Here is a 25,625-nt window from a genome sequence, read left to right on the forward strand (position 1 = left end):
GAGAGGCGATCCAAGAGACCGTGGAGCAGGCGGACCTCAGGGGAGGAGGACCTGGTCGTCACTCACGTCTGCGAGCTAGTCGTTCTTGAACAGCTCGCGGTACCGCGTCTCAGATCCCGGAGCCGTTCTTCCCGCGAACTTTCGTTCAAAACGCGGCCTTCCAGTTACCCGGACGGATAACAATCCGCGATTCGTTCGTCGAGTTGACGTTCAGAGATATTGTTGAAGTCTTGAGACGTTTACTTTTTCCAAAAAATTCATAATTTTGGTGCTTATTTTTTTTTTAAGAAGAATTGTAGATAAAAAAGAAATCTTTTTATTCCTCAAGATATACTATACTTCGTTTACAATTGTTAAGTTTTGTTCTCCTGTATCGTTATAATATATGTATCGTGGAGAAGCAATTGGTGCAGACTATTGTTGACAGTGACAGGGACGTGTCTTTCTGTTTTAAACTTCTGTTTGTTACCTTCTACTGCCTCAACACTGGTCAGCTAAGCTTACCGGAACTGAAGATCACGTCCGGATATTCGGCCATGCCAAAATTCGAAACACCGTCCCTTTGTCGCTGGTGAGTCCTATAACAATGCCTGCCTATATACATATATAAATCCTGAAAATTTATTAAGGTTTGTAAACGTGTGTAGAATTATTTATTCTCTCTATGTTTTTAAATAAATAACTGTAGTATACTTTACTGTGATCGGAAAAGTGGGGGGAGTCGAAATTGATCGAGTTTTTAGCAACAGCATAGAAACGAAATGAAGATGAGGTCTCAAGAAAAGTGTGGGAACCGGGATCATCTTGTTAATTGGTCGTCACACGCCGGGCCATTATAGCGGTGAATAAATTTATTTAACGGTTTGATGTCTTGTTATACGTTACACGAGTAACATTTTCGTTTCCGGAATTATAATTGCAAAATTGAGAACCGTTTGGCCAGCAGCTGTGATACAAGTTTTGAATCCTATTACCTTTGGCGATTTTCAAATATAGAAACCTTTTTCTTAACTTCAAGTATAATATGGGGATGGTCAATTGGCTTTATAATTGTACGGTGATGTAACTTTAGTTGATCGATAATTCAATTAACAGAGAAGATACGGAGAAGTGTAAAATTTCATCTTATTCCGTTTTTCAAATATACAATTACATATTTAATCTCGAGACTTTATACGTGGAATAATTTAACTTGTGGCCGACAAACGTGAAATGAATTTATTCTACTTGCTTACGATTGTCGTTACACAACGAGATATGACAGAAAAAAAATTTCAACCTGCATTCGGCGTATCATTGAAAAAGAAAAAAGAAAAAGAGAAAGTTGATTTTACTACTTTTTTCCGGGCAAAAATCAGACTGCGTTTTATAAATAAAAGAGAATTTTTTTCATGGCATTAATATTTTCAAGAAAGTATAGCAAAGGATGATGGATCGATTCATCTTTTATAGTTATGTATTCTTCAAAAGCCACGACCTAAAGCTTACTCGACGCTCTTTTGTGTGGCTAAAAGAACCGGATGAGAAAGAACCGCTTCAATATCCGTTTATAGTCGGGTTTATAAGACTTGTTATTGAGAGAATGGATCGGGCTGCGGTAATTAGCTTGGCTCTGTCTGCCGCGTGTACCTACAGTGGGAATTAAGTATAAAATATTTTCGCCTTGAAAACAGACGTTGTAACTAACCAGCGATATCGAACATCAATACCCTCGCAATCTATACAACAATAAGTGATAAAAATCACGTTAGCTCGAGGCGTATTTTTGGTTGTAATATAAATCCAATCGAAGTGCGGATTCAGGGTTTCTGGAACCGGCGTTTTCGTCAATCGTGTGTTCGCATGCTAATGAACTTCGGAGAAGATCGATGTCCGTGTGTCGTTTAAGCAAATGGGAGGTAAAAGTTCAAGTTCGTAGTTGAACGCAACTAATTTTTCCCTCGCAGTTACCGTCCGCGTTTAATTAATCGATGAAAAAATTATTGATTGAAATAATGGATTAGCAACGGTGATCGAAGAAGGATACTGATCGAACAATGGTTCGATTTCGTATTCCTTAATGCAGCCGAAGACCGTCCGCCAGGGTCTTCACATCCTTGACACGAATTCAGCCGCGTTCTTCTCAAGATTTCGAATTACAGAGAAAGACAATTATTTCACCGCTATTATTATAGGGTCACGATTATCATACATCTATATACGAGAGACGATAAAGATTTCGATGAAACGGTTGTATAACGTGACATCGCGTCCAACAAAGGAAATGCTATCCGTAGAATTAAGGAAATTACAGATTTTCAACGAGAGTTAATTTCAGGCAAGCTGAAATTATTTAAAAAAGTTATGCAACGTAATGAGAAATGAAAACAGTGTTTTTAATAACGTTAATTAAAATATATGTTACTTCATTTTACAGTATTTAACCTATTCGATCGGCAGAACCGGTCACAGTGTATGAATAATTATAAGGAAGGAATCGAGCGTGAAGTAGAATTCGTAATTGATCACCTAAGCCGGAATCCTGTAATATGATTGCACGAATTAGTTTATTGAAAGATCTGAAAACTGCTGTATGAGTTGGGTATAAATCGATTGTTACCTCATGCATAATTTCATTTCTGTATACATACATACATATATTGTCTCGGGATAATTTATAATTTATTGACGCCTTGAATGTAAATAATGAATTCATGTGCATATAGGCATACATTACCTGAAATCATTTTATTTATATTATTCGTGTGACGAGTCACTCGTGAACACGCAATTTCTGTGTGAGCAAATCGATCGTTTACGGTTTGTATTTTTGCACAATACAAGGTGCGAATTGAAAGCTACAAAAAGGTTGTACTTCTATAAAATAATTCCATGATTTTTCCACAAAATTGTATATAAAAACTGTAAATTTGTAATCTTTATGTTACTCAAAGCGCCCTAATGGCCCCGATATTCAATTGAGTCAGGTGCACACCGAACTTGTACAAATATTATGTAGACGCGTATCTATGTTATAGCTATAAATTTCACGATAAATTACAACGTCGATATTATACCTTGCATAAGGAATTGAAAGGGAAAAAAAGCAGACTTAAAAACGTAAAAATAAAAATAAGTAATAATTATCAACAACGTAATCGAGAATAAGTTGAATACTTGCAATGGAGAAACAGGAGCACATTTTTATTATTATTATTAAACGAAAAATTACAATACACAATAATTTAAAACAGCCGTACAATACAATACATCGGAGATTCTTGTGTAGTTTCGGCATATGTGTACGTGCATTTGTACGTATATAGCTTGTCAAGTCTAAAACGCCCGACAAGTACATGCTAATAATATTGACAAATATTTGTACAAGTGTTACTATATACCGATACGAAAAAAAAATAAAAATAAATTACTAACGTAGCAGCGACTTAATTTTACATAATTTGTATCGTTGTTACAGCAGGATAAACGATTTAAAAAAAATTCTGACGCACTAGAATTATCATTGTAGTAATAAAATTTGCACGCGTAATTATTACGTTAAAATTGAGTTTGAATAGAGACGAAGAAGGAAACGCGTAGAAAAAATAATTTGATGGTTTAAAAATAAACTTAGATAGCAAAACGTATGTACTATAAATAAATAAATAAATGAACAAATATATAGATGTAATCGTGCATTCACTCGGATCTTAAGGAGATTGAACGAGCCGAGGGAAACGGACAGTTTTTTCCTTCATTTTCATTTATCATCAGCGTCTCTTCCTTTTGGCGGCTCGTTTGCAGGCTTCTTGTCTCGCCTTCAGTATGTAGCGGTATCTTTTCTTCTCCGACATACGACGCCACTGGTTGGTTGCCATTTTGCGTAGTTTTGACTTGGTGAGGTTCCGTTTTCGCCGGCTGAGTAGCGCCATGAAGAGAAGAAACGGATTTGTCTGATGAACCGACAGTTTCTTACAGCCCGCTTCGTTCCGGGATTTCATGATCGTTCTTCGCCGATCGGGATTACGTGAGACGATTTTTATTCCTCTTGTATATTACTTTCGCAATTTTTCGGTATTACAGTAACGAAAAATCGATACGGGTTACAAAAATTTCGGAAATTATGGCAGCTAGCTAATTATGTCCGATGGGTACAAAAATTATAAACAAATCACCGTCGCTGAATAAATATGCATCGATTCTCAATCGATTGATTTTCGCAAAGAATCGATGACGCTTTTTTCGCCGGAAGCTTCGCTGCATTCACGCAAGCAATGCGTCAAATCAATACACAAATTGATAACAAACAAGAGTAAAATTTCTATGCAATAATTCGACGATAGAAATTGTTTAAAAAAATTGCAAACCTTTTCATAAGTTTGGTATTTGTTCTTTTCGGAACCTCGTGTAGAAAAATATTCCATTTCTCTTTCGTATCTTATTTTCAAATTCCCTTATTGCGACGCAATTCTTATTTGCGACGAGATTTCTCGTTTCTGCCGCGTCACTTCGTTCAATTATTCCGCACAATTTCTTACCCTTCGATATCGATTAACCGCGACCCTCTTAGCAATTGACCCGTGACCCGTGACCCTTAAAGCTTGATAGTCACTACTTGATGCCCAACTTTCATCAAATTTTATTGAGGCATTACCTCACCGTAAAATTTGTCAGGACTAATAAGGACAGACTATTTTACCAAAGAAAATTGGTACCTCTCAGAACGAATTTATCGAGCTTTCTAAAGAGTTTTAGACAGCGTTTTTGCCTGTCCTTATGAATCTTACGACACTTTAAGATACAGTTTTCGAGATTGCGGAGTGATTCCAAAGAATTTCGGTTATAATATGGCTGAATTGAAGCTGTTCAGCAAGCAAAATCATACCAAAAACATTAGAATCTGATCAAAAGTATTAAAGTGGATTCACTTTGACAATTTAAGTGTAAAACCTTTTATCGAATCGTTAACAATATTGAAGACCTTGTTATTTGAATATTTTACCATTCATGTCCACCATCACAGGCGCAGATGTTTCTCTCCCATACTAATTTCGAGTTCCTCTTCAATGAAATTCTGCATCAAATCACACCCGTGAGATCAACCGCACGCTTTTAACATTCTCGTCCTCATGTACCAAGCATCGTCTACCAACCCCTTGACACGATGCTCTCCCTAAAATCGGGTGCCCTCTCCATATAAGGGAAACCTTCGGGTTTGCGAAGCGCAGCCCCTCTTCGTCGGGGAGAACACCCGAGGTCAAACGACTGCCGGAGTGCTTTGGGGCCAACTTCCGGCTCTGGAGTAGTTGGAACCGCCAATTTGGATGTTCTACACACGTCGAGTGGTCTGCAGGAGAGAAGCTGAATCTGAATCTGTAAAATATCATGCTTTGCTCCCACGAAGACGGCGTCATCGACCACCACGGTCCTCTCCTTCTTTGTTTTCCTCTCTCTCTCTTTCTCTCTCCCTCTGCCTTTGGCCTCTCGCTTTCACACCGGATCACCTTGGTCGTCGGAGTTCCAGCTCGAACTCGGAACCCGCGAATCGCCTTGCCTACGAGGCTGTGGGTACCTATATCGATACAACTTGTAACTAACCAGCCCCGGTCCTAGACGCAACGTCGCCTCGAGCAATGAAGTTATTACCTGACCTTGCGCAGAGTCGAAAAATACACCAGATGAGAATCACGCTCGATTGACAGTCCGCACTTTGGGGGAAACCCTCGAGGCTAATCTACGCCTATTTTTGTGGTCAACGCTCGATCACGGGATTAGTTACACTAATTGTAAGACTATATTTTAACTAATGGCGGACGATGTAGATGTTGTTCAAATCACGTTGCAGTTGTTTCATCGGGTGGGAACTGCTTCAATCGTTCTGCTTCAATCAACCACCGTATACACATCATCGGTCATCGACCGTAATCACATTGATAATTAACGTACCTGTAACGAGTTTTTGACATCAAAATTGCTAAGTAATTGTCGTAAAGTTTCCAGAGCTGAACGTTGGCCTGATTCAAATGGTCAGGGTCTCTGAATCCTCGGAAACGAGTAACCTTCTGTAATTTATAAAAGTAGCGAAAATTTCCATACAATTCATGACGACGACGTGGTCCTGATGGTGAAAAAAGAGCGATTCGGTTCTTTTGAAATTCGGAGCTTTTCGTCCGAACAAGATAGTGAAGAGAAGGTGTATATGATTACTACCTGCATTGAAGTATGACGTCACAGTAATGATTGACGAATACGTCGTGTTGATAACTTACTTCACTTACTTTATTCGTGATTCACGCGAGATCGTCGTCATTGTTGTTGCTTTGGTTCCGTTGTTTTTGTTGCGCGAACCGTGAATGCTGATTAATTCCTTCCACAAGTATGAAGCTGCTATACGATGAAAGGCACAGGCGTGCAGAATATGAATAGTAGGTGTAGGTATTGGTTGCTAGGTACGTGGAACTTGCAGAATGGTCAATTTCGCGTGACTCATGCTGTTTGTATTACAGGTAGGCTCCCAAATGTCAGTTAAACGATAAAATTTGTTTCAAAGTACAGCGCGGTTGCATAAAGATCGGCTTTTCTCGATAATCTGACGATCGTTCGGAAAGAACTTAAATCTTGAAGTGCAGTTTCTTTTTTGTCAATCTCGTGACGAACTATATACTTTTTTTCACTATTACAACGTTCGTAAAAACCATTTCTTCTTCTTTTGAGAATTTCATTTGGGTTTTGCTGACAACTTTCACCCTGGCGACAAGTGACAAATTAAAGAAAAAACAAAAAAAAAAAAAAAACAGTACCAACACTCACTGTATGACATTTGTTTCAAGAGTGGTCGACACTTTTGTCAAACATAAATTTCCAGCATCTTCCAGTTTTACGATTGATATGACTAGTCGAAATTGTATTTCGTGCCACGTTTATGGTCTTGTGTCGAAAATATGAGGTAAATACCGAGATCCTCAAGGTGTAATTCTGCAGGTCGATTCTTTTGGAGAAGACCACCTCGTCTGTTTCTTATCCACATGTACATGTATCTAAATTCAAGCACCATGTAGGTGTATTCGTACCATGGACAGTGACTCGTGACGTCACTTGCGGCCGGACGAAGAAGTCAGGTCGATGCAACCAGGCAAGCAGCTTAGGAAAAGGAAAAATGAAAAAGGAGGCGGAGGTGGAGGAGGAGGAGGATGGCGGAGCCAAGCTGAAGCGGGAAGCTCTGCAGAGGCTAGATCGTCTAAAGTGTATAAAATATTCAGAAACAAGCCAGCGGAACAAAGAGAAACCGAGCCGCGCCGGACACGATATCTTGGGTAACGAAATCGTTTCGTAACACCCACGCCAAATACACTCTACTTATCCGCTTACCCGTGCCCGTGTCGCTACATATCTATATACCGTACGTATCTATCATCTGTAAGTCCATATCCATTCACATATTGACATGTATACCAGTCCTCTTATCGATATCGTTCGCTGCAGCCTCTGAGAAAACTCAGAGGTTCTTTGCGTTATCGAGCATACAGACATGATTGAAGTTTGGGATAGTTCGTCGAACGATTTCTTTCTTTTTTTTTCATTTCTTTTCAATTTTACATCACATTTTTCTTGTATCTTGACGAATGTCGATTCGTCGGAAAAGAAATGTTCGATTCGCGGCTGGCTACGACGGTGACTTTAGAACTCCTTGAGACGATGTTGCAGATGTGAGCAAGTTGATTTTTCGCAACTCCACCAAGACTCTCAGGTCTTGTACCGTTCCTATCAATATATATAGTATTCTCATATTCTCTATGTTCACGTCACATTGTGTAATGGGCTTAACCGTACCTGGTGGCTTGCTCCTACTCCGCGTCGTTATGAGTCCCATGCATGTGCACAGTATGCCACTAAGGATGTAGCAGTGGCTTCTGATGTATGGATTGCAGCGGTTCGACCACGGGGTCGCTGGAGATGAAAGTCGGGTGCTGCTGCAACGGGAGTCGGTCTTCGCGTTTTGAGCCCAGGTTGTCTAACGGTCCACACAGCGTCCAATGTCAACGTAAAACAACGAGGGATCGACTCCTCTTCTCGGATTTCAGTGTAGGTACCGAGGCTCGTTAGCAGGTGTAGCAGAGTAGACTTTGATCAAGTAATATCCACAGTTCCGTCGGTCAATCAGCGACAAAGTTTCTACTCGCTGTCGGAAATGGATTGCGTCCAAGTCGAAATGTACAAACTGATAGGTAGCTGCTTATTCCTTCTTGCAATGCCATGATTATAGCACTGAGAAGAGGAAGAAGAACTGCAAGTGATCACCTCTCTCGTGGGAAATACCGAAACATTAAACCAACTTCATTCTTAGGACACCACGGCAAAGTTACTACTTACTCGAACATAATAAGCGATGTGCATCGGTGAGCAACTTCACTCGGGTCACTAAACTGTCTTAGGTATGTATAATCGTTCTAGGTACCTACCAATTACTGTAGTTCCCAATCAGACGGTCGCAGCCATTGTCAGTAATGGACAAATCGTAATCTGAATCGACATCGTATAAGCGAGTTGCTTGTTGGTTGGAGTTTCGGACTTGTTGTCGCTGTCAATGCATCGTCGAGTTACTTACACCAGTCAACCGATCAACAAACGATCGAAGATGAAAAAACTAAATGTACTTACACAATGAAGAAAAAGAGCTCTTTTTTGTTAAGAGACGCTTCGCCTCTCGTCAGGTGGAACGATTTATGATACGATATACACTTTGAATAATACACGACGTGGAATAATCGCCATTGCCACACTGCCATCCCAATTCCGTGCCGTTGAACGCAGTTCAAGGATCAAGGTTCATCAGGAGGATCCACGTCCGACGAATACATTACTATATGTATAGGCAATTCCGCACTTTATAGGTATAATGCCTGATAATATAATTGCGAGGCCAATTTGCAATTCTTGTAATTAGACGGGAGCCAATACGCGGGATGTGTTTTTTCTGTACGAAGGAATAGTCATCAGTCGACTTCCGTGCTTGAATACGACCTTCCTTGCACTGTGCTAGAGAACTTCCCTGCCTTGTTAGGATCCCTGAAGATCGCGTGCGCGTTTACGTAACAGCAGAACGGTAATTGGAAGCAGCAAATCATTCGGCTCCGAATCGCCGCGTTTCCTTATTCCTCGTGACTTATGCTGATGAGTTAGACCAGAGTGAAACACGGAGCATCCGAAAGCTCATATCTGCCGGAAGAGGTTAGGTTCAGTTGGTTGGTCACGTTTGCACGTTGTATCTACTTGATAGGTGCACTGCGTGATTTCGTTGTATAAATATCTATGCCACGTTCCGCTCTATTGGTAATGAAATCTCCACGTCCAATCCAGCGAGGTATACGCGGTGGTTTCTCGTGACAATTATACAATGCTTGCCTCGACGCTCGTGACAAGCTGAGAAGCAAGGCCGAGGTAGAAAATCTGCCAATAAGAAGTTTAGAAACTATCTCAACATGTAACTTAGAATTGTAAGTTGATCGTGATGTGATGTAAGGTACCTAAGTGTACCATGAAGTTATCGACACGTTTAGACCCAATTACTCGCCCTTTTATTTTCCAAAATTATAAATTTACGATACAAATTATGAATTCCTCGATGACTAAAAACAATTGCTAGAGAGTTAGACACTGCAAATTTAGTTTTTGATCATTTGGGACAAACTCAATAACTGGTACCTACACTAACCTTAAACATAATTCATGCTCTACCCAAGTCCTGTCTAACTGAATTACCTCACAATCAGCCCAAGTTGTACTCCACCGTGCAGCTGTGTAACCTGTATTACTATCGTTGCGGGTTCTTGGGGCCTAGCCTGATGGTATTCAATGGTTCAACATCGTACTCGCGCGCTCGTCTATGTATGATGTGATATTGACTTAATATGGTTCTAAAGGTAACAAAACGACAGTACCTATAACCGATGACAAAAAGTCATCTTGTGATTTCGCAACGGTATTTTTTTCTCTGTTGACACGGTATTGGTATGTAACGTATGTACCTGTAAGGTAGGTACGCAACCAAGAGTGGTGCGGATAATACGGAAGATATTTCTTTGTAACATGCCATGCGTGCACCATTCATGTGGGCACATTAGAGACTTCCACGCATACCTATCATGCAGATGTATTTTGAGGTTGTGTTTAAACCCGATATAGGTATACATACCTATATGCACGGCTCACAATGACGCGTGTACTTTGAAACCTACGACGAAAATATTCAGCGTTAAGTTTACGACACAAATTTCACAAGCGTCGGATGCACAAAATTTCTTTCCGGTGCTAAACGGCGGCCATTTTTAATACACCGGATTACAATGTTTATTTGGTATTTGTGCAGTGGAGGAAGCTAATTGTAAGCCGATCTATACCGTGCTACACGAAATCTATTGCGACAAAGGATTCTAGTTGATTTTTTTTTTTTTTTTTACTAACCGCTTCGATGAGCTCGAAATTTTCAATTTACACGATCGAATTGCGGTACCCGTCACCTGCCGCAGTTATAGGCAGCCAACTTTGAATGATCAGCAGCTGAACTGAAACTGCTGGACAATTATGGTCCCTTAAATAGATTTGTTCATTCGTTATAAGACGAAAATTATATTCACACCAATTTTACGCTCTGCGGGATCGATTTTCGAGTTCAGAAAACTTGCAAGAAGTTGGATATAAACGAATGCGTGTAAAATAAACTGGCCATTTTTTTTTCGTTCTTTCTTTTTTGTGGAACTAAAACTTAAAAACAAGAGAATAAAAAATAATTATAGTTTAGAAAGTTAATGATCATTGTTAAGATCGTATCAGTTACTGTTAGTCTTTGACGATCTTGAAGCGAAACATCGCGTATAAAAAGCCTGAAAAATTATATAACACAATGGAGACAAAAATTTCGTACTAAAGTTATTCGCTACTATGATTTTTTTTATCAAGATAAGACCAGGTAATTGTCGAAATAAAAATAAAAAATGCGAAAAATACGAATTTAAGGAAATCCATACGAACTGTATACGAATATGCAAGTACGTTACATTAACCTGTTTAACTTAAGAGAAGATGCTTTTCACCTTTAAACTTCCTGGGACAGTTTGAAATTACGCTAGGATAGTTATATAGAGCTCGTTCAAGCCTCCCGCTTTCGCATTTGGGAATTACATATATGCAACTGTACTGTCTCTTGACCACATAAAATTCAAGTGACGAGTTTACGACGGTGAAATGGCACGTTAGAATACTGAGTACTGTACCTATCATTATCTGATATATCTACTTCGTTCGACTAATATGTAAGAAGAAACAGAGAGAGAGAGAGAGAGAGAGAGAGATAGTCATCGAAGCTGACGACGGGAAACTCTTATCTCGTTTAGCCTAAATCTATTAAAATCGTTCACAACAACGTGCGGAAATTATTTGATTTCAAAGCAATTTGAGAACACTTAAATTGTACATCAAATTAGCAAAAAGTGATGGAATTATCGAATGATTGACATAATTTTGAGGGAAAAAAAACATCGGAGGGCCAGTACCGTTCATGACCGGACAAATTTGTCAGTCTAATGGACAAGATGATGACTCGAAAAAAAGTGTAATAAAGAATAAATAAATGAATAAATAAATGCTGCCAGACCATTATCGAATAATAAACGTAGCAGGAGAGCCGGTTCTCTCTTGCATTGTGCGAGATTACATCGCGCGTTACACATTTTTATATAAAACTGGCCGACGTTAACAATATTATATGTATACCTAGCGCGCATTGAGGTCACTTGGCGAAAAAAAAAATTACTCCGTCTATCTGGGGAAGTTTCTCTCCTCTGAAAGAACTTCTACTCGCATCAACCTGCGCATAGGATAAAAGGGAATAGATCCAGATTACATTTAGAGTCACGCGTATTATGTATCGGCAAAAATGTTGCGATATCTTAATTGCAACTATGATAATAATTGCGCAATGTTCAACAACGCTGTAAAACTTGAGCGATGATTCGTCTGACACGTTTAATTAGGATTATATTAATTACACGAATACATTTGCTGAATAGTGAATACTGTGTATAAAAAAAAAATTTGGTGAAAAATAGTTGCGAACATTGGAATGAATTAATCAGTAATCAGCGAGGTTGAATCCTTCTTGACTTGAATCAAAGGTTGAACATGTACAACCTATATCTTCTTTTTATATTTCCCACAATAAATCATCGTTCAGTGCTTTTTTTCATCGCATGTCAAGTCAAGGCCTGCAAGTAGAAAAGTTCGCAGTTATCTTTGTGCGCTTGAAGTAATCTTGTGAAAATTACCGAAACGTGTTGAGTGGCGGGTATCGGGTTCATTACATAGTTACATACATACCTATAACGCTACTCACTGTTCTCGCCAACAATTTTAAGAACATTAGCAATTTTTTGTAAATACTCCGGCCTATTTAACTTCCCGAGTTTCACGCTCATCTTTGTTCCGTATAATTCCTGACCAATTACAGCATCATATGTCCCGTTGAAAGCAGTGCATGAAGGCTAGAATATTATATATATATAAATCGTTCGTTATATTGCCGCTCGTTATATACCCGCGATTAATTCTACTCTTTACTCGCTTCGATAAGAAAAAGAAATCCGCGATTGTTTTCTTACCTGCGCCTCTTATACTCTGTTATCTATTTCTCTTGTACCTACTTGAGGTTTCTACAGACTATAAATTTGTCGCTGAAAACCTACAATCCACACTTTTCTTTTACTCTTACGTAACGATTAGCTCGCGCTGAGTTTCTGCTCGGCGTAGCGTATAGAGTGATTATTAAACTTTAATACGAGGAGACCTGCAGCCGTTATCCGCCTCTTCGTCCATCTTGCTATCTCAAGTGTGAGCTCTGCCCTCCGTATCATGTACTTTGCATCGTTTCCTCCAGCTCGTTCAAGTCTCCCGTTTCTTCTACTAGCCTAGTTTTAAACACAATTTACGAGACGAATTTTTACGGTGCTTGTATAATTTCTTTACAGTAAGAAAAAATTTTCATTTTCATTTTTATTTTTATTTAACAAAGGGCAGCTACAATCGATCACCCGAAGTATATCGGAGATGACGTATCAATTTTTTATCCACTTTGGAAGTCTGGCTGGCCGGTCGCTGATCGTTTCATGTAACTATATCAATTCTTGCTCGATGATCGTAACGAGCACGCGAGAAGTGCAATAAGTAAAACATTTAGTCCTTTTGTGTCGAACGTGAAACCGGATCAATTTAGTATAGTAATCGATCAATTTTTAAATCCGACTTACACACATGAAAAAAGATAGATACAGTATATATGCTTCAGGAGGAATCCATACTTTATTATAGTTAGTATAAGTATTTTTACTGTTTGCTAAACTCTAATGTCGTATGAGAAATCACAATTTCAAAATTTTATGCTATTCATAAAATGCGGACGTCTCCTTTTTTCTCTCTGTTATAGAGGTGTTAAACTTAAACGGTGCCATTTTGTTTTACAGCATAAGTACTTGATCGTCGAGTTTTTATGCCGTAGCAAAGCGAGATATCGTCATAATATGTGGAGATGGTATAAACTTGCGGTCATTTATTTCCTGCTGGATATAAGTTACAGCTAACAATTGTTGCATGTACATACACACAAGATGTTTACGTAACATAGTAACAATATTTTTTTTTCGTAAGTATATGTAACGTTATACAGTGACTTCATCTAACCAGAATATACACAAGCGATGACAGTAAATCGTAAATATGAATCTGCAAAAGAGCGTGTAACGCAATAAGCTGTAGTTTTTATGAAAATTATTCTGTTATATATATCACGTAGAAACTTCAGACGAGATAATTCACAATAATGCGAGAGAAGTGGAGAAAGGTAGAAACAGACGTCTAGATGCAACACGCGACACGCAATTTCTATCGCATCCGACAAACAGCACACAATGCTGCTTGACTGATATCGAAAATCGAAGTAAAGCATTCAGCGCACTTCCTGCAGACTTGATTAGACAAAACGAACCCTGCAACTGCGTGTAACAATCAACCTCAAGATGAGAGATGTATGGGAGGGTGGGGCAAAGTGGACCCCTTAAAAAAATAATGCTTAAAATCAGAATAAAATGTTTACTTTTCATATGAACAATAACGTTAAATTATTATCTAGCTTTCTCGAGAAGAAGTAACCATAAATTTAAGTTGTGAAAATTATTTGACTTTGACGAGTTGGGAGTGAAGCACAACTTCAAACGTTTCGCGTTATGAGGTGTGCAATTATTACTTGAGTAAATGATTTTCGATTAATTCATATTTAATAAATAGTCCAGGTGGTTAATTTTATCCCTTGTTATTTAAAAAATATCAGGGGGCCCATTTTGCCCCCAAATTTTTTGAGATATCAAAAATTTTAAAGTCCCCACTTTGCTCCACTCTCATCCCCTATAAATTTCACCTCTGTAGCTGTACATTCTCTCATGAATTCTCAAAGGACATTGACATCGGCACATTGTCCTCACTAACAAGAAGATGCAGTCGAGACTGTGAACGTCTCAATGCCTGACAAACGTAGAAATGAGTAATACGTTTTCAAAAAAGCCACATAACGTCGTTACATGACTGTATTCTGTTCATCTGTGATTATAAATAAATTAATGAATGAATGATGAGAATAAAATACTTGCCTGAATCAGACTGAACTACAACTGCAGTCCCGTAAAAGTTCCGTAGCATAACAAACTGAAGTAAAACAGTCAAGACTGCAATGTAGATTGAAATGTGTGTATCACAAGACAGAGACTGTGCTGTTAAAACGGGAAATAATCAGTAATTATACGCCGGCGGCAGCAACAGCAGCAGCATTGTATCAGTTCCCATCTTGATTTATTTTAAGAAAGTGTGAAACGGCGAATGAACAATCCGCTATGGAAATACGTACCTTATACCGCCATAATTACGTAAGGAGGGTGGAGGGGGGATTGATCGTTGCTTTCATTCGTACAACTGTACCTTATACCTGCGGCTCTTCGAGTACTTATGTACACACGGTAATTAGTTCTTGTCTTCTCAGTAGGCATAATACGTATGTTCGCAATGATGATAATACGCATCAGCTTAAGTTATGTATGTATACAAGTACGTTGTAGTTTGCATGGCAATAACGTGTATAAGTATAATGTAACACACCATTAGCATAGAATTATCAATTCGCGATATAAATCATCGACGGTACTTATACTATAGGATTGAAATTTGAATATATTTTTACTTTTTATCCTCCTTCTATGAAACGTTTACATTCGTCATTTTAATAAGACTCGAAAATCAAATTTTTCTACGTGACCTCTCGACAATGGAGTATACGAATTAACGTTGCGTGCCTGTGTATATTTAATTGTAAATGCGTTAAATGTGTGTCTGGAAATGAATAGGATAAATCCTGACGACGAAGGCGACTAAAAGAAAAAAATGGTGTAATTTTTAATGATAAAATCAGATCCCGTGGAGAGATTGTAACTTCGTAATAATGTGATTTTTTAATTTGCTTGTTCGTTTCTCTTTCTCTCTCAACAGAATGGCGCCAGTTCTGCGCGAATGTTGCACCATTTATGCTTAAGTCTCTTCCAGCCTCGGCCTTAACGGGGCACCGCAATTCTCTGGCGAGCAAACGAACGGATGATCGTCGATATTGTTTTGCATGCGGACTGCTGAGGCGCTCCACATCGTTCAAACCAACCTGCGAATATCGCGAAGGTACTGCAATGTAGGAGGAGTGAAAGTCTCGAAGTCGAGTCCTGACTGGAGTCTCCGGTTCGCTTCGGTCCGCGGGAGTCCGCGGCGGTTCTCGTTACTTGCATAGGAGGAAAAGGAAGGGGGGGGGGGGGGGGGGGGGGGCTGGGTATTGCTACTGTAAAACACTTTTTGGTCCAGTGATTTCGGTGAGTCGAGTAGTAGCCCGTAGTTAAATCTCGAATTGCATAATAATAGCTGTTCCGTCGAGATCGAGGGAGCTTAACTATAAGATAAACAAAATTTTCGGCGCACTCCAATTATTGGAGACAAATTTTTACAAGGGAAAAAGGTCACGAGACGATTGCATACCGGTATATGATTCAAACGCCGTTGGAACAAAACAAAGATGGCCGCCGCTGACGCGCACGCTTGCGGTTTTGTTTTGGCTCTAAGATTTTTTCCGTCACTCGCCAATCGTCGAGTACGGCCTCAAGCCGAACATATTGATGGCAAGGATTGTTTACGCATGGTTTGAACTTCGAAGAATGCTTGCAAGCTGGGAATTTAGTTTGCGAAATTCCTAACCGTACATGCTTGCACGCACGCACGCACGCATGGGCGTTAGCTTGTGCAATGGTTCACGCTCTCGATGAAACTTGGAATATTTTAACACTACATAATTGATTTAGTCGTAGATTCTCAGCTCTCGGATAAGCTTCGTTGAACGCCCAAGTTTAATACAGGTGTGAATAATTGATAGTGCAGGGTGAGTATTTACGAAAGGTTTGTTATAACAGAACAGTCAAGGCTTATAACAAACGTAGTGCGGAGTTTTGTAATCTTAATTGCAATCGGAATCGGAACCGTAACCGCGGCGTCTCCGGAGTGTCAAACGAGCCGTGGCCAAAATTATATACCTACATACATTATTTTACCTACTTACGTATTTTATTCTGTAGATATGGGGATCGGGGAACTTTTCAAATATCTTCATATAGTACTTACGACTGACTTTTATTGTCAGTTGCAATCTTCGAAGTTTTCTCACCACGGTTTTTCGCGGTTGCTGCGTAAATACAATTGCAAAGTGTCATGGATGCGAGTGTTTAGACATTGTGAAGCCCAGTGCGTGATAATTACCTGTAACAGTAAAGGGGTTGACCGTGTAAGTGTTATAGAAACTTACAACAAAGTTTTTGGTTTCAAATTTTCTGTGAACAATGAAGAGAAGCTATCAGAAGCGTGTGCCGCTTTTCACCACACATCCGTTTAATCGTTAGTTTGAAACGATGTTGCAGTTATAGAAAATTGCGTTTTCAAATTCTTACCGCAAGTACTTAAAACGAATATATAAATAAATGCATAAATGCGAAAGGTATGTGAGTGTAATTCTATGTGTAGGTATAATGAAATCGTGAAAGTCGAACCACATAGGTGCTCCTTGTGTCTATGAAACTGCCTACGTAGACCGCAACTTATCAATGCGTCACCCGCGCTAACCAAGGTACGATATACAGAGGAGACCGAGATCCAGTAGACGCAGATCCGCGTTCATTACGACCCCGTGTTCTCCATTATGCACCGAGAGAAATTTCCACCTGTATTATAGGTTACCATAGAGTCTTTAGAACTATTTTCATTTTTTATCACGCCCGAAAACTAGACTTCTGGATAAAATGTGAAAGTTAATTTTGTAACTGAAACCAGAAAATCTGATAACTGTTGTGTGTTTCTGTTCTTTTTCATCTGGGTCATTCGTACTATACGTTCTTGTAACTATGGGGGTAATGTGATGTTGGTGCAACGACGAAATGATGTTAAGGTCTCATTTAACTCGAAGAACGTAGTCAAGTATAAAAAAAGAAAGTATGTAATATTGCGATAACCAGAAAATGTAATATTGTCAACTGAAATCAAATTAAATATTAATTTACCGGTACCAAATTTTCGTCTTATTTCAACAGTATTTAAACCATGATCACTTAACGATACCCATTTTTACACAAAAGTTTTCTAGTAACTATAACATTTGAAATTTTTCGCTGTTTACCGCGTGTATTTAGGCTAAAACTAGATTCCGTCTAAACATGATGAAGGATATTCCATATGGAATGGCAATATAGAGTTACAGTTGGACTTGGTAGTTGGTACAGATTCGTCCCGTCTAGTCGAGCCGCCAGTTGTTCGTTTTGTTGCACCGCCATTTTGGCTTGCATTACAGGTATAAATGGTAAAAGCTGACGGTTTGCAATCCCACGCGTGCAGGATATTATTAGAACGTGCATGATGCATGTACAGCTCATGTATGTAGCTACAGTTTCACAGCTTCGGTGAATCGCAGTCACCGTGTATCGCTGCATCCTGTATTATATTTACGTTAAAAGAGGTGAGAAAATTTTGCAATTTTTTCATAAGTAAAGATTAGTACGTCGATCGACACGTAGAATTATCCAAAGATTCGAAAAATCCTTCGAAACTTATCAACTTCAATATATAAAATAACATCGAAGCGTGAATATTCATGCAATGTTTTTCTTTTTATTCGTTCGTAAAGTGAGATTCAGACGAGGAGATGTGATTTTGCTATCGCAGTTACATGTATCGCCTTGCTGGTAAAATATTCATTTCACTGATCGGGTTATAGAGTCGTAAATAAAAAAAATTTTAGACCATCACAGATGATTTTTTTTCTCTTTCTATACCACGCGCTTGGATTTCGTTTTTGATTCGTTACAAATGCGCCTGCTAAAGGTGAAAAAGATAAAAGATGAAAGATGGATGCTGCGGGTAACCGCATCGTCGACTGAGTTTTTATTAAATTTTTTGTTCCTACATAATACGTATATATGGTATACCTAGAATAAGTTTTATTCGAATCTAATTACCGTGTTTGTATTTCATCCTAACCATCCGAGCGAATAAGCGTTCGGTTTGATTTAATTCAAAACTGGAAATGAATCGTAAAAATTTACTCTGATTCTCGTTTATTAAACTGCAGATACTCGATTCTATTTCCACTCGTTTTCGGCATGTATTTATCAGATTGAAGTATCCGAATCCTTTTTAAACAATTGGAGACTGCATGTAATAAAAAGATCCAACAGAGAATTCGTGTAACCGTGAAAGATACAAAATTCGAAACAGATATATACTATACTTTGGATAGCAAGCGCATGAGTGAACTGCTGTGATAAATCGTGACTGTCATAACGGGAATAAAAAAAACTTGAAAACATCGTTGCATTAGTTGACGCATTCGATTGTTGCCCCGAGACTGTGATATTTATAAACGAAATTGGTTGTTCCACGTAATCAATCGATCTGTCCTCGCGAGCGAATTCGAGGTCAGTGCGTTCTCTCTCCGCGGTTGCGGATCGGGTTATAAGCAGGTATCTGTATGTGTTCTAGGTTTATAGATTGGACGGCGTATATAATGCATAGATATATACATAGACCGCTGTAAGAAATCAAAAATAATCATTCCAAAAAAGAAAATTGAAAGTGAGGATCAGCGCGAATCTCCACTTTTATAATAGTGTATTATGATGAGGTCTACTTTCGTTACTATATTCAAACCGATGTAGAACTTTCTTGAAATATTGAAAATAACGACACTTTCTACACTTATTTACATATAAGTGTAAGTGTGGAAGGTCTATAGCACGCTGGGGATTGAAATGGATCTGCACTTTTAACCGATCCAATTACACCGGTTAATTATAATTCGTTAGTCAGTGAAATGGTCACTTTATCGAGTTCGACAAACAATGGCGTTCGAATCAACTCGCAGGCCCCGATTCAAAGTGATATATCTCCAAATTTGGGGCGTCTACAAGATTCATGTTTCTAGTTTATGCAGGTTTCATTTTAGAGAGCCGGAGAAAGAAAGAGTTCGGAGAAAAAAAGGGAGAAGAAAAACGCATTCGTTTAGCTGTATGTTATGCCCATTGCCCTCTCGGATCGGGACAATGGAAAGGAAGAAATTTAAATTCAAGATACGCTGAAGCGCCGCGTTGCGTTCCACAAGCCGATCTCTGGGACTCTGGAACCCTGGACCTTCTTCGTTTAAACCCGGCTGGTGACTCCCGGGTGAAAAAAGACATTATTTTCACGGCCGCTTCATACTCCGTTTCGCCCTAACCATATGTGTGTATGGCTGAGCTTGTGTCGACATCGCTCGAAGCTTGGACTATTTTCAGTTGTGCCGAAAGAGAGGAACTGTTTTTGGCCAAATTCTTCTCGACGTGAAAGTGCTCCGAAATAAAGAGGCCTTTTTTATTCGCTAAGTTCTTGAGACAACTGTAGAAACAAGTCTTTGTTCCGGGACAAACAACTTCTGTAAAAGATGCGAGTACCAAAGACATTATCATACATTAAAAGACGTACAATAATGTTCATTAACGTCTTTGGCTTCCGGCTAACTTGTTTTCGGTCCGAGACAAAATGCGATCTCAATTCTATACGAATTATGTGACAATGACTGTCGATGCAATCGACGCGAGAGAAGAGATTGTGAGATAGCATCAAGCTCGCATTTTATTTCGAACCAAAAACAAGTTAGCCGAAACTTGTTTTCGGTCCAAAGCAAAACGCGAGTTCCATTCTGTACAAATTGTGTGACAATGACCGGCGATGCAGCCGACGTGAGAGATTGTGAGTCATTGTCATAAAATTCGTATAGAATCGAACTCGCATTTCGTTTCGGACTGAAAACAAGTTAGTCGCAAGGTTCAGGCATTAACGAAAATTACTGTACATACGTGCAGAAGAGATTTTTGAAGAGAATTGAGGGTACATATGACGACGATATTAACGCGGCCGCGGAGGATTGCCTAACCGACTGGTTATGTCGCGTTTAATCGACTCGCCTTACAACTTTTATTATACTTATGCCTATATACCTGTTTTTTGACTCGGTGAACGACGACGAAGACGCTGAGAGCTGTTTGCTGATGAAGCTGCCGCCGTGAACCTCCTCTCAGCCATCTCAGCTTAGCATCGGCAGCTGACAAAGCAGCCTAGCAGCGCGTGTTCATAGTCGGCGACAAAGAGAGTGATATAACACTCCATCGGCACTCACGATCATAGGTTATAATATATCCTATACACACCACCGCGGCAGGACTCGTTTGCGCAACGAAACGCGTTGAGATCGTTTATCTCCGACCTGCTTGCGACCGGGCAAAAGCCACTCATTTTACACAGGCTCGATGCAATCCAATCAACGTGCCGCGAACACTTGTATCCACACTGAGAAAAATTTCATTTGTCACAGTTACTAGAAAATTCTATTTAATAATGCATGTCGTTATAATAATAACTTGAAGATGATTAGAATTACAAAAAAAAAAAAAAAAAAACAATCTTCTACCAATAACTATTGCATGCAGATAATCAAAATTGTCTGATTATTACAATATTAAATATGTTTGATTTATAGACTACTCCAACATTTTTGCAGTCAAATTAAGGCCTTAACATCGAAATATGGCAATAGTTACAATAATATCGAATGCCTATAACCAAAAAGAATGTAGTACCTACTGATTTCCTGGTTACGCTTAGAGAACTCATTTTTATTCTGTATGCAGAATAATATTTTTCGCTTATGATATAAAATTAAAATAGATAAGGATCAGTAATTTCTCTCAATGTTCCATCGCAAGATGTACTACAAATAACATCGCCATTTTAGATTATGCTTTATCCGATGATGATTCGCCGCCATTATTTTATATACTTTTTATTAACTTCTACTGCAGCTGCTAAAACCTGATATCGCTTTTAATGCCCTTGCCTGTTCAAAGTTGAACAATATAGAGTTGCGTAGGCGCATTTATCAAGGACGATCATCGTAAATAACGAAAAAACCTCCGGCATTCATTTCTCGTTTCATATAGAGGGTGTTCGGAATTTTATTAAAACACCAAAATGGCGCTGAAACTATACAGCCCGCAGTGTGATGATTTTGAGAGACAATTGAGTCGCGAGTGTCATCATTTATTTTTTACAGCGCCAAGCTTTTCTTAATCGTCTTTCAATTAAAATCGACGTTTAACTGTACGATTAAAAGTGAGACAGCCTGTGCATGCGTATTTTATATCTGAATTCATGCACGATGTACAATTCATAATGAGATATCTTAATTTCAAAAACGCAATCGTGAATCTATAACCCGTTCGATCGGTAGAATCTCGTAAAAGTGATTTTCTTGCCTTGAAATACGCTGACAAATATGGAGCCAAAGAGAGCTGATGCAGATAAGAAGGAGAGGATTTAAAAAACTGGTAGTAACGTACCGCAATGTTCAGCCCGCGTATTTCAAGCCGTCTGACCAACCATTCGGGTTTGATAAAAGTCGCGGTTGTTTATTGGTATATATAAAGAATATTGTACAATCTTTCCATGTTTCTCCCTTTCGCTTCGGGATTTAGTTTCATTGTTCCACGATATATGTTTCAGCAATTTACGATCTAATTATTCAAGAAGCTAATTGCTAATTGGTGAATTTTATTGCTCCTTGTTGCAGAATAAGATCGTCCTTGGAAGTGATCAAGCCTTGGATAAACGCCGGTGGATATTCTCAGTTTCTTATAGATCGTCGATAAACCGACGGTTTCCACAAAAGAGGGGGGAAACGGGACGGCGAATAAGCCATGGCGAGGCAGCAGACGACTGACCGGAATATTCCTCACCTACGGGACATATTCGGGTTCGGTAGTAAATGGGAGAACGGGAGAACACCGGCCGAGGAAAAAGCTCCAGGACACGATAGCGCCGTTTCCGTTAGCTCGACTTCTGGCGACGAAGAGAGTCCGAAGAATAATAAGAAGAAGAAATCACGACGTCGCGATAACAGCAAAACCCTGACGGAGAGTGACGTTAAACACCTCGAGAGACACTTGTCGATGAAGAAAACGATCCGGAAGAAGATAATGCGCGATCTTCAACAAGCCTTCGTCGAGGATCCCAACGAGTTCAGGGTCGATGACATTCCTCCTGAACAACTCAAGGCTGAGATAAATATACAGAGCCTTAGCTTTGGCACACCGTCTCAAAAACAGGGACGAAATCGCGGCAACGCCGAGAGCAATTTTCTCGACATGCTCAGAGGTGGTGGCGGTGAGAATAATAAACTCATTATATCATTCTAACCAATTGTCAATAATAGAATTACCTACGACTTTCAAAAAAGGATCTTCGATCAGTCGACATTGCTATCTCCATCCTTTGTTTATAGTCCGTGCAGTTGCAAAAAACAAACACCAATTCGCTTAGATTTTTTAGTTGATTATAGAAATTCATGGATCCGAAGTTACGTAATCGAACGTTAATTTGATAGGAACTTGGCAAGTATATTCCCATAATGATGTGAAACTGACGCATGAAAATGTAGAAATAATCAGGAAACTGATAGCACGATTATATGGATGAATCGTGGTCGCAATTTTTGACGCCACTTTAGCAGACCTCGATTCACGAGGTCACAGAGACAGCAATTTTTATTATAAACCAGATTTCTGTGTCAGATTAAGAAAAAGATTAAGTTATCGCACAACTTTTGTGCCAGGTCCACTTTTGACCGGTAGAACTGTTTCAGACAATTTTCCATTACTAAACTTAGAAAAGTTGACCTGTGAAGTTTTGCAAATTCGCAAACGAGCAGATAAAATGCACTAATTCCGCAGTATGCAGGATGAAACGAAGTAGACATAAATAACTTGCATACATATACAAAAGTTTTTTCGCCAAGAACGAATGAAACAATTTTTTTTATTTTAACGCTGCGCAGGCGTTGAGAAGGGGGGAAATGACGTGGACCGTGATTCTGGACACGGTGGTTCTCCGACGAGGGAACCTCAGGGTCAAGACGCGGACGATGAGTGCAGTTACACCTACGATGGCCACGGAGGTGGAACGCCGGCTTCGAAGAAGCCAGGAAACTTCTGGAGACGTTTCACGATGAAGAATCGTAACAAGCGGTAAACTAAACGCGGGATATTCCGCAGGCCCGAAAAGCGAGCATAATTAATATAATTACATTATACATATATATATATATATTAGAATTATACGAAATATAAGATATTAATATAGCATATATGATGATTAATTATCGTCCAGCATATATAATATTTCTGAAAGCAGAGTAATTACGTGTGGAAACTGTGATATAAGTGCATTGCCCACCCGATTATCCGCAATCGATTCACCCGATACGAGCGAACTTTACAATTTTCGCTATCTGCGGAGATCAGGTTTTGGTAAAACGATGTAATACCTAGTGAATTTATGTCTCGCGCCAAATTACTCGTTTCTCATTGGTCGGTCCGATTCCACTCGCTAGTGTTATAAACAGCGAACCAATTAGATACGTGAATTTGGCGCAGGCGCAATCGACTGTTTCGTTTTACCAATTACATGCAATAAGATGTCGTTGAAAGACAATTGTTTGTATTTTTTTTTATCTTAAATAATGTATTCCCATAATTTAATTGAATTATTCCGTATTCGTTACGAATATTTCCTTATTCAGACGCCTCGAATGCTTAAATCAATATACTAATTTGCAAATTTTTAACCATAGATTCCGAAGCCTTGATTACAAATTGTTTTCGCGACTAATTGGCACGTTATTTAATCTACTATACATAATATATAAATGCTTGATGGATATTTGAATATACATATATTTATACAATAGTACTTTAATTTTACGTTATATTGTACTTTAAGGGATACAGTTAAGAGTGCTTTCGTATGTATATGAAAAAAGTAAATATATATAAAAAGATTATTGTATCTGCATAACTGCGATGTACTTAAAATAAATATATCTTACGACGATTAAGTCTGCGCGTGATTCCTCTTAAACTGTAGCAAAAAAAAAAATAATAAATGAAAGTAATGCACGTATTCACGGTATAAGTGATACATTAATTAGTTCGAGAATTACACGTATTTTGGGTATTGAGAAGTATGATTATAAAAAAAACGTAACACTAGGCGCTTCTACCAGACCAACATTTTCGTTGCCACTGTGTGAAATTGCTGTCTAACATATAGCAATATATTATCGCATCACAACTAATATTGTCATATAAGTACACACCTTATGCTTACAGGGGTTTCAAATAGAACTTATTAATTTCAAAAGAATTGGTTACAACTTTTTTGTGAATACGTACCTAAATAATATTCTGTGCTCGACAGTATTTTTCGTGTACTTAATTTGTTAGTATTAGCTAGTCACCGTACATACAGTAATAATAATAGCAATAGATATGGAGCGAAGTAGACGATGAATTTAAAATACATTAATACATGAATATTACTATTCTTATGAATATACCATAAATTTACCCGACGTTATAATTAGAAATATTGGTATAAGCTTAAAACTGTAGCTTGTATGATTTGCTCTTGAAAGTAAACCATTGATACGTATTTACACATAGTTAAATTTCGGAAGCTAAATCATCAGTCATTAGGCTTTCATCAAAGAAAATTTATAACTGAACCCGAACCTTGCAATCATTCTTTTCATGTGTTACAAAACTTGATAGCATAAGAAGGATGATATTCTAATGCGAGTAAATGGCAGCGTAGTTAGTTTTATGTCAACTTTTAAAATATGTAGCTAGCTGGATATTTTACGGAAAATCGTTTCTATGATTTTGAAAGCAAGTTTGTTGCAGTTAAGCTCTGAGTTTACACGTCTAGCATTCTCATCTGTAACGAAATGTTTCTTAGCTGCAGACAGTTTGGCAAATTTTTTGTATTTTAATAAAATAGTGGTATGTATATTGCGAATGGGAACGCGTATGTTCAACGAAAGGCATCATGTGATGTACGCTAAGTAGAGAAACAAAATAAGAAAATAGAGCTATGTATGATAACAATGTAGT

The 25,625-nt window shown here is 38.6% G+C and overlaps 1 protein-coding gene across 1 annotated transcript; it reads left to right on the plus strand.

The window, feature by feature from the left end:
• The first annotated feature begins 366 nt into the window (after positions 1-366).
• Positions 367-24,868, plus strand: LOC124408910. The gene is made up of 3 exons (XM_046886209.1): positions 367-571; positions 22,247-22,839; positions 23,510-24,868. Exons 2-3 carry the CDS (start codon positions 22,374-22,376, stop codon positions 23,701-23,703), a joined length of 660 nt encoding a protein of 219 aa, XP_046742165.1. The 5' UTR covers positions 367-571; positions 22,247-22,373; the 3' UTR covers positions 23,704-24,868.
• The last annotated feature ends 757 nt before the right edge of the window (positions 24,869-25,625 follow it).

Source organism: Diprion similis, chromosome 8 (genome assembly GCF_021155765.1).
Source record: "Diprion similis isolate iyDipSimi1 chromosome 8, iyDipSimi1.1, whole genome shotgun sequence".
Taxonomy (NCBI): Eukaryota; Metazoa; Arthropoda; class Insecta; order Hymenoptera; family Diprionidae; genus Diprion; species Diprion similis.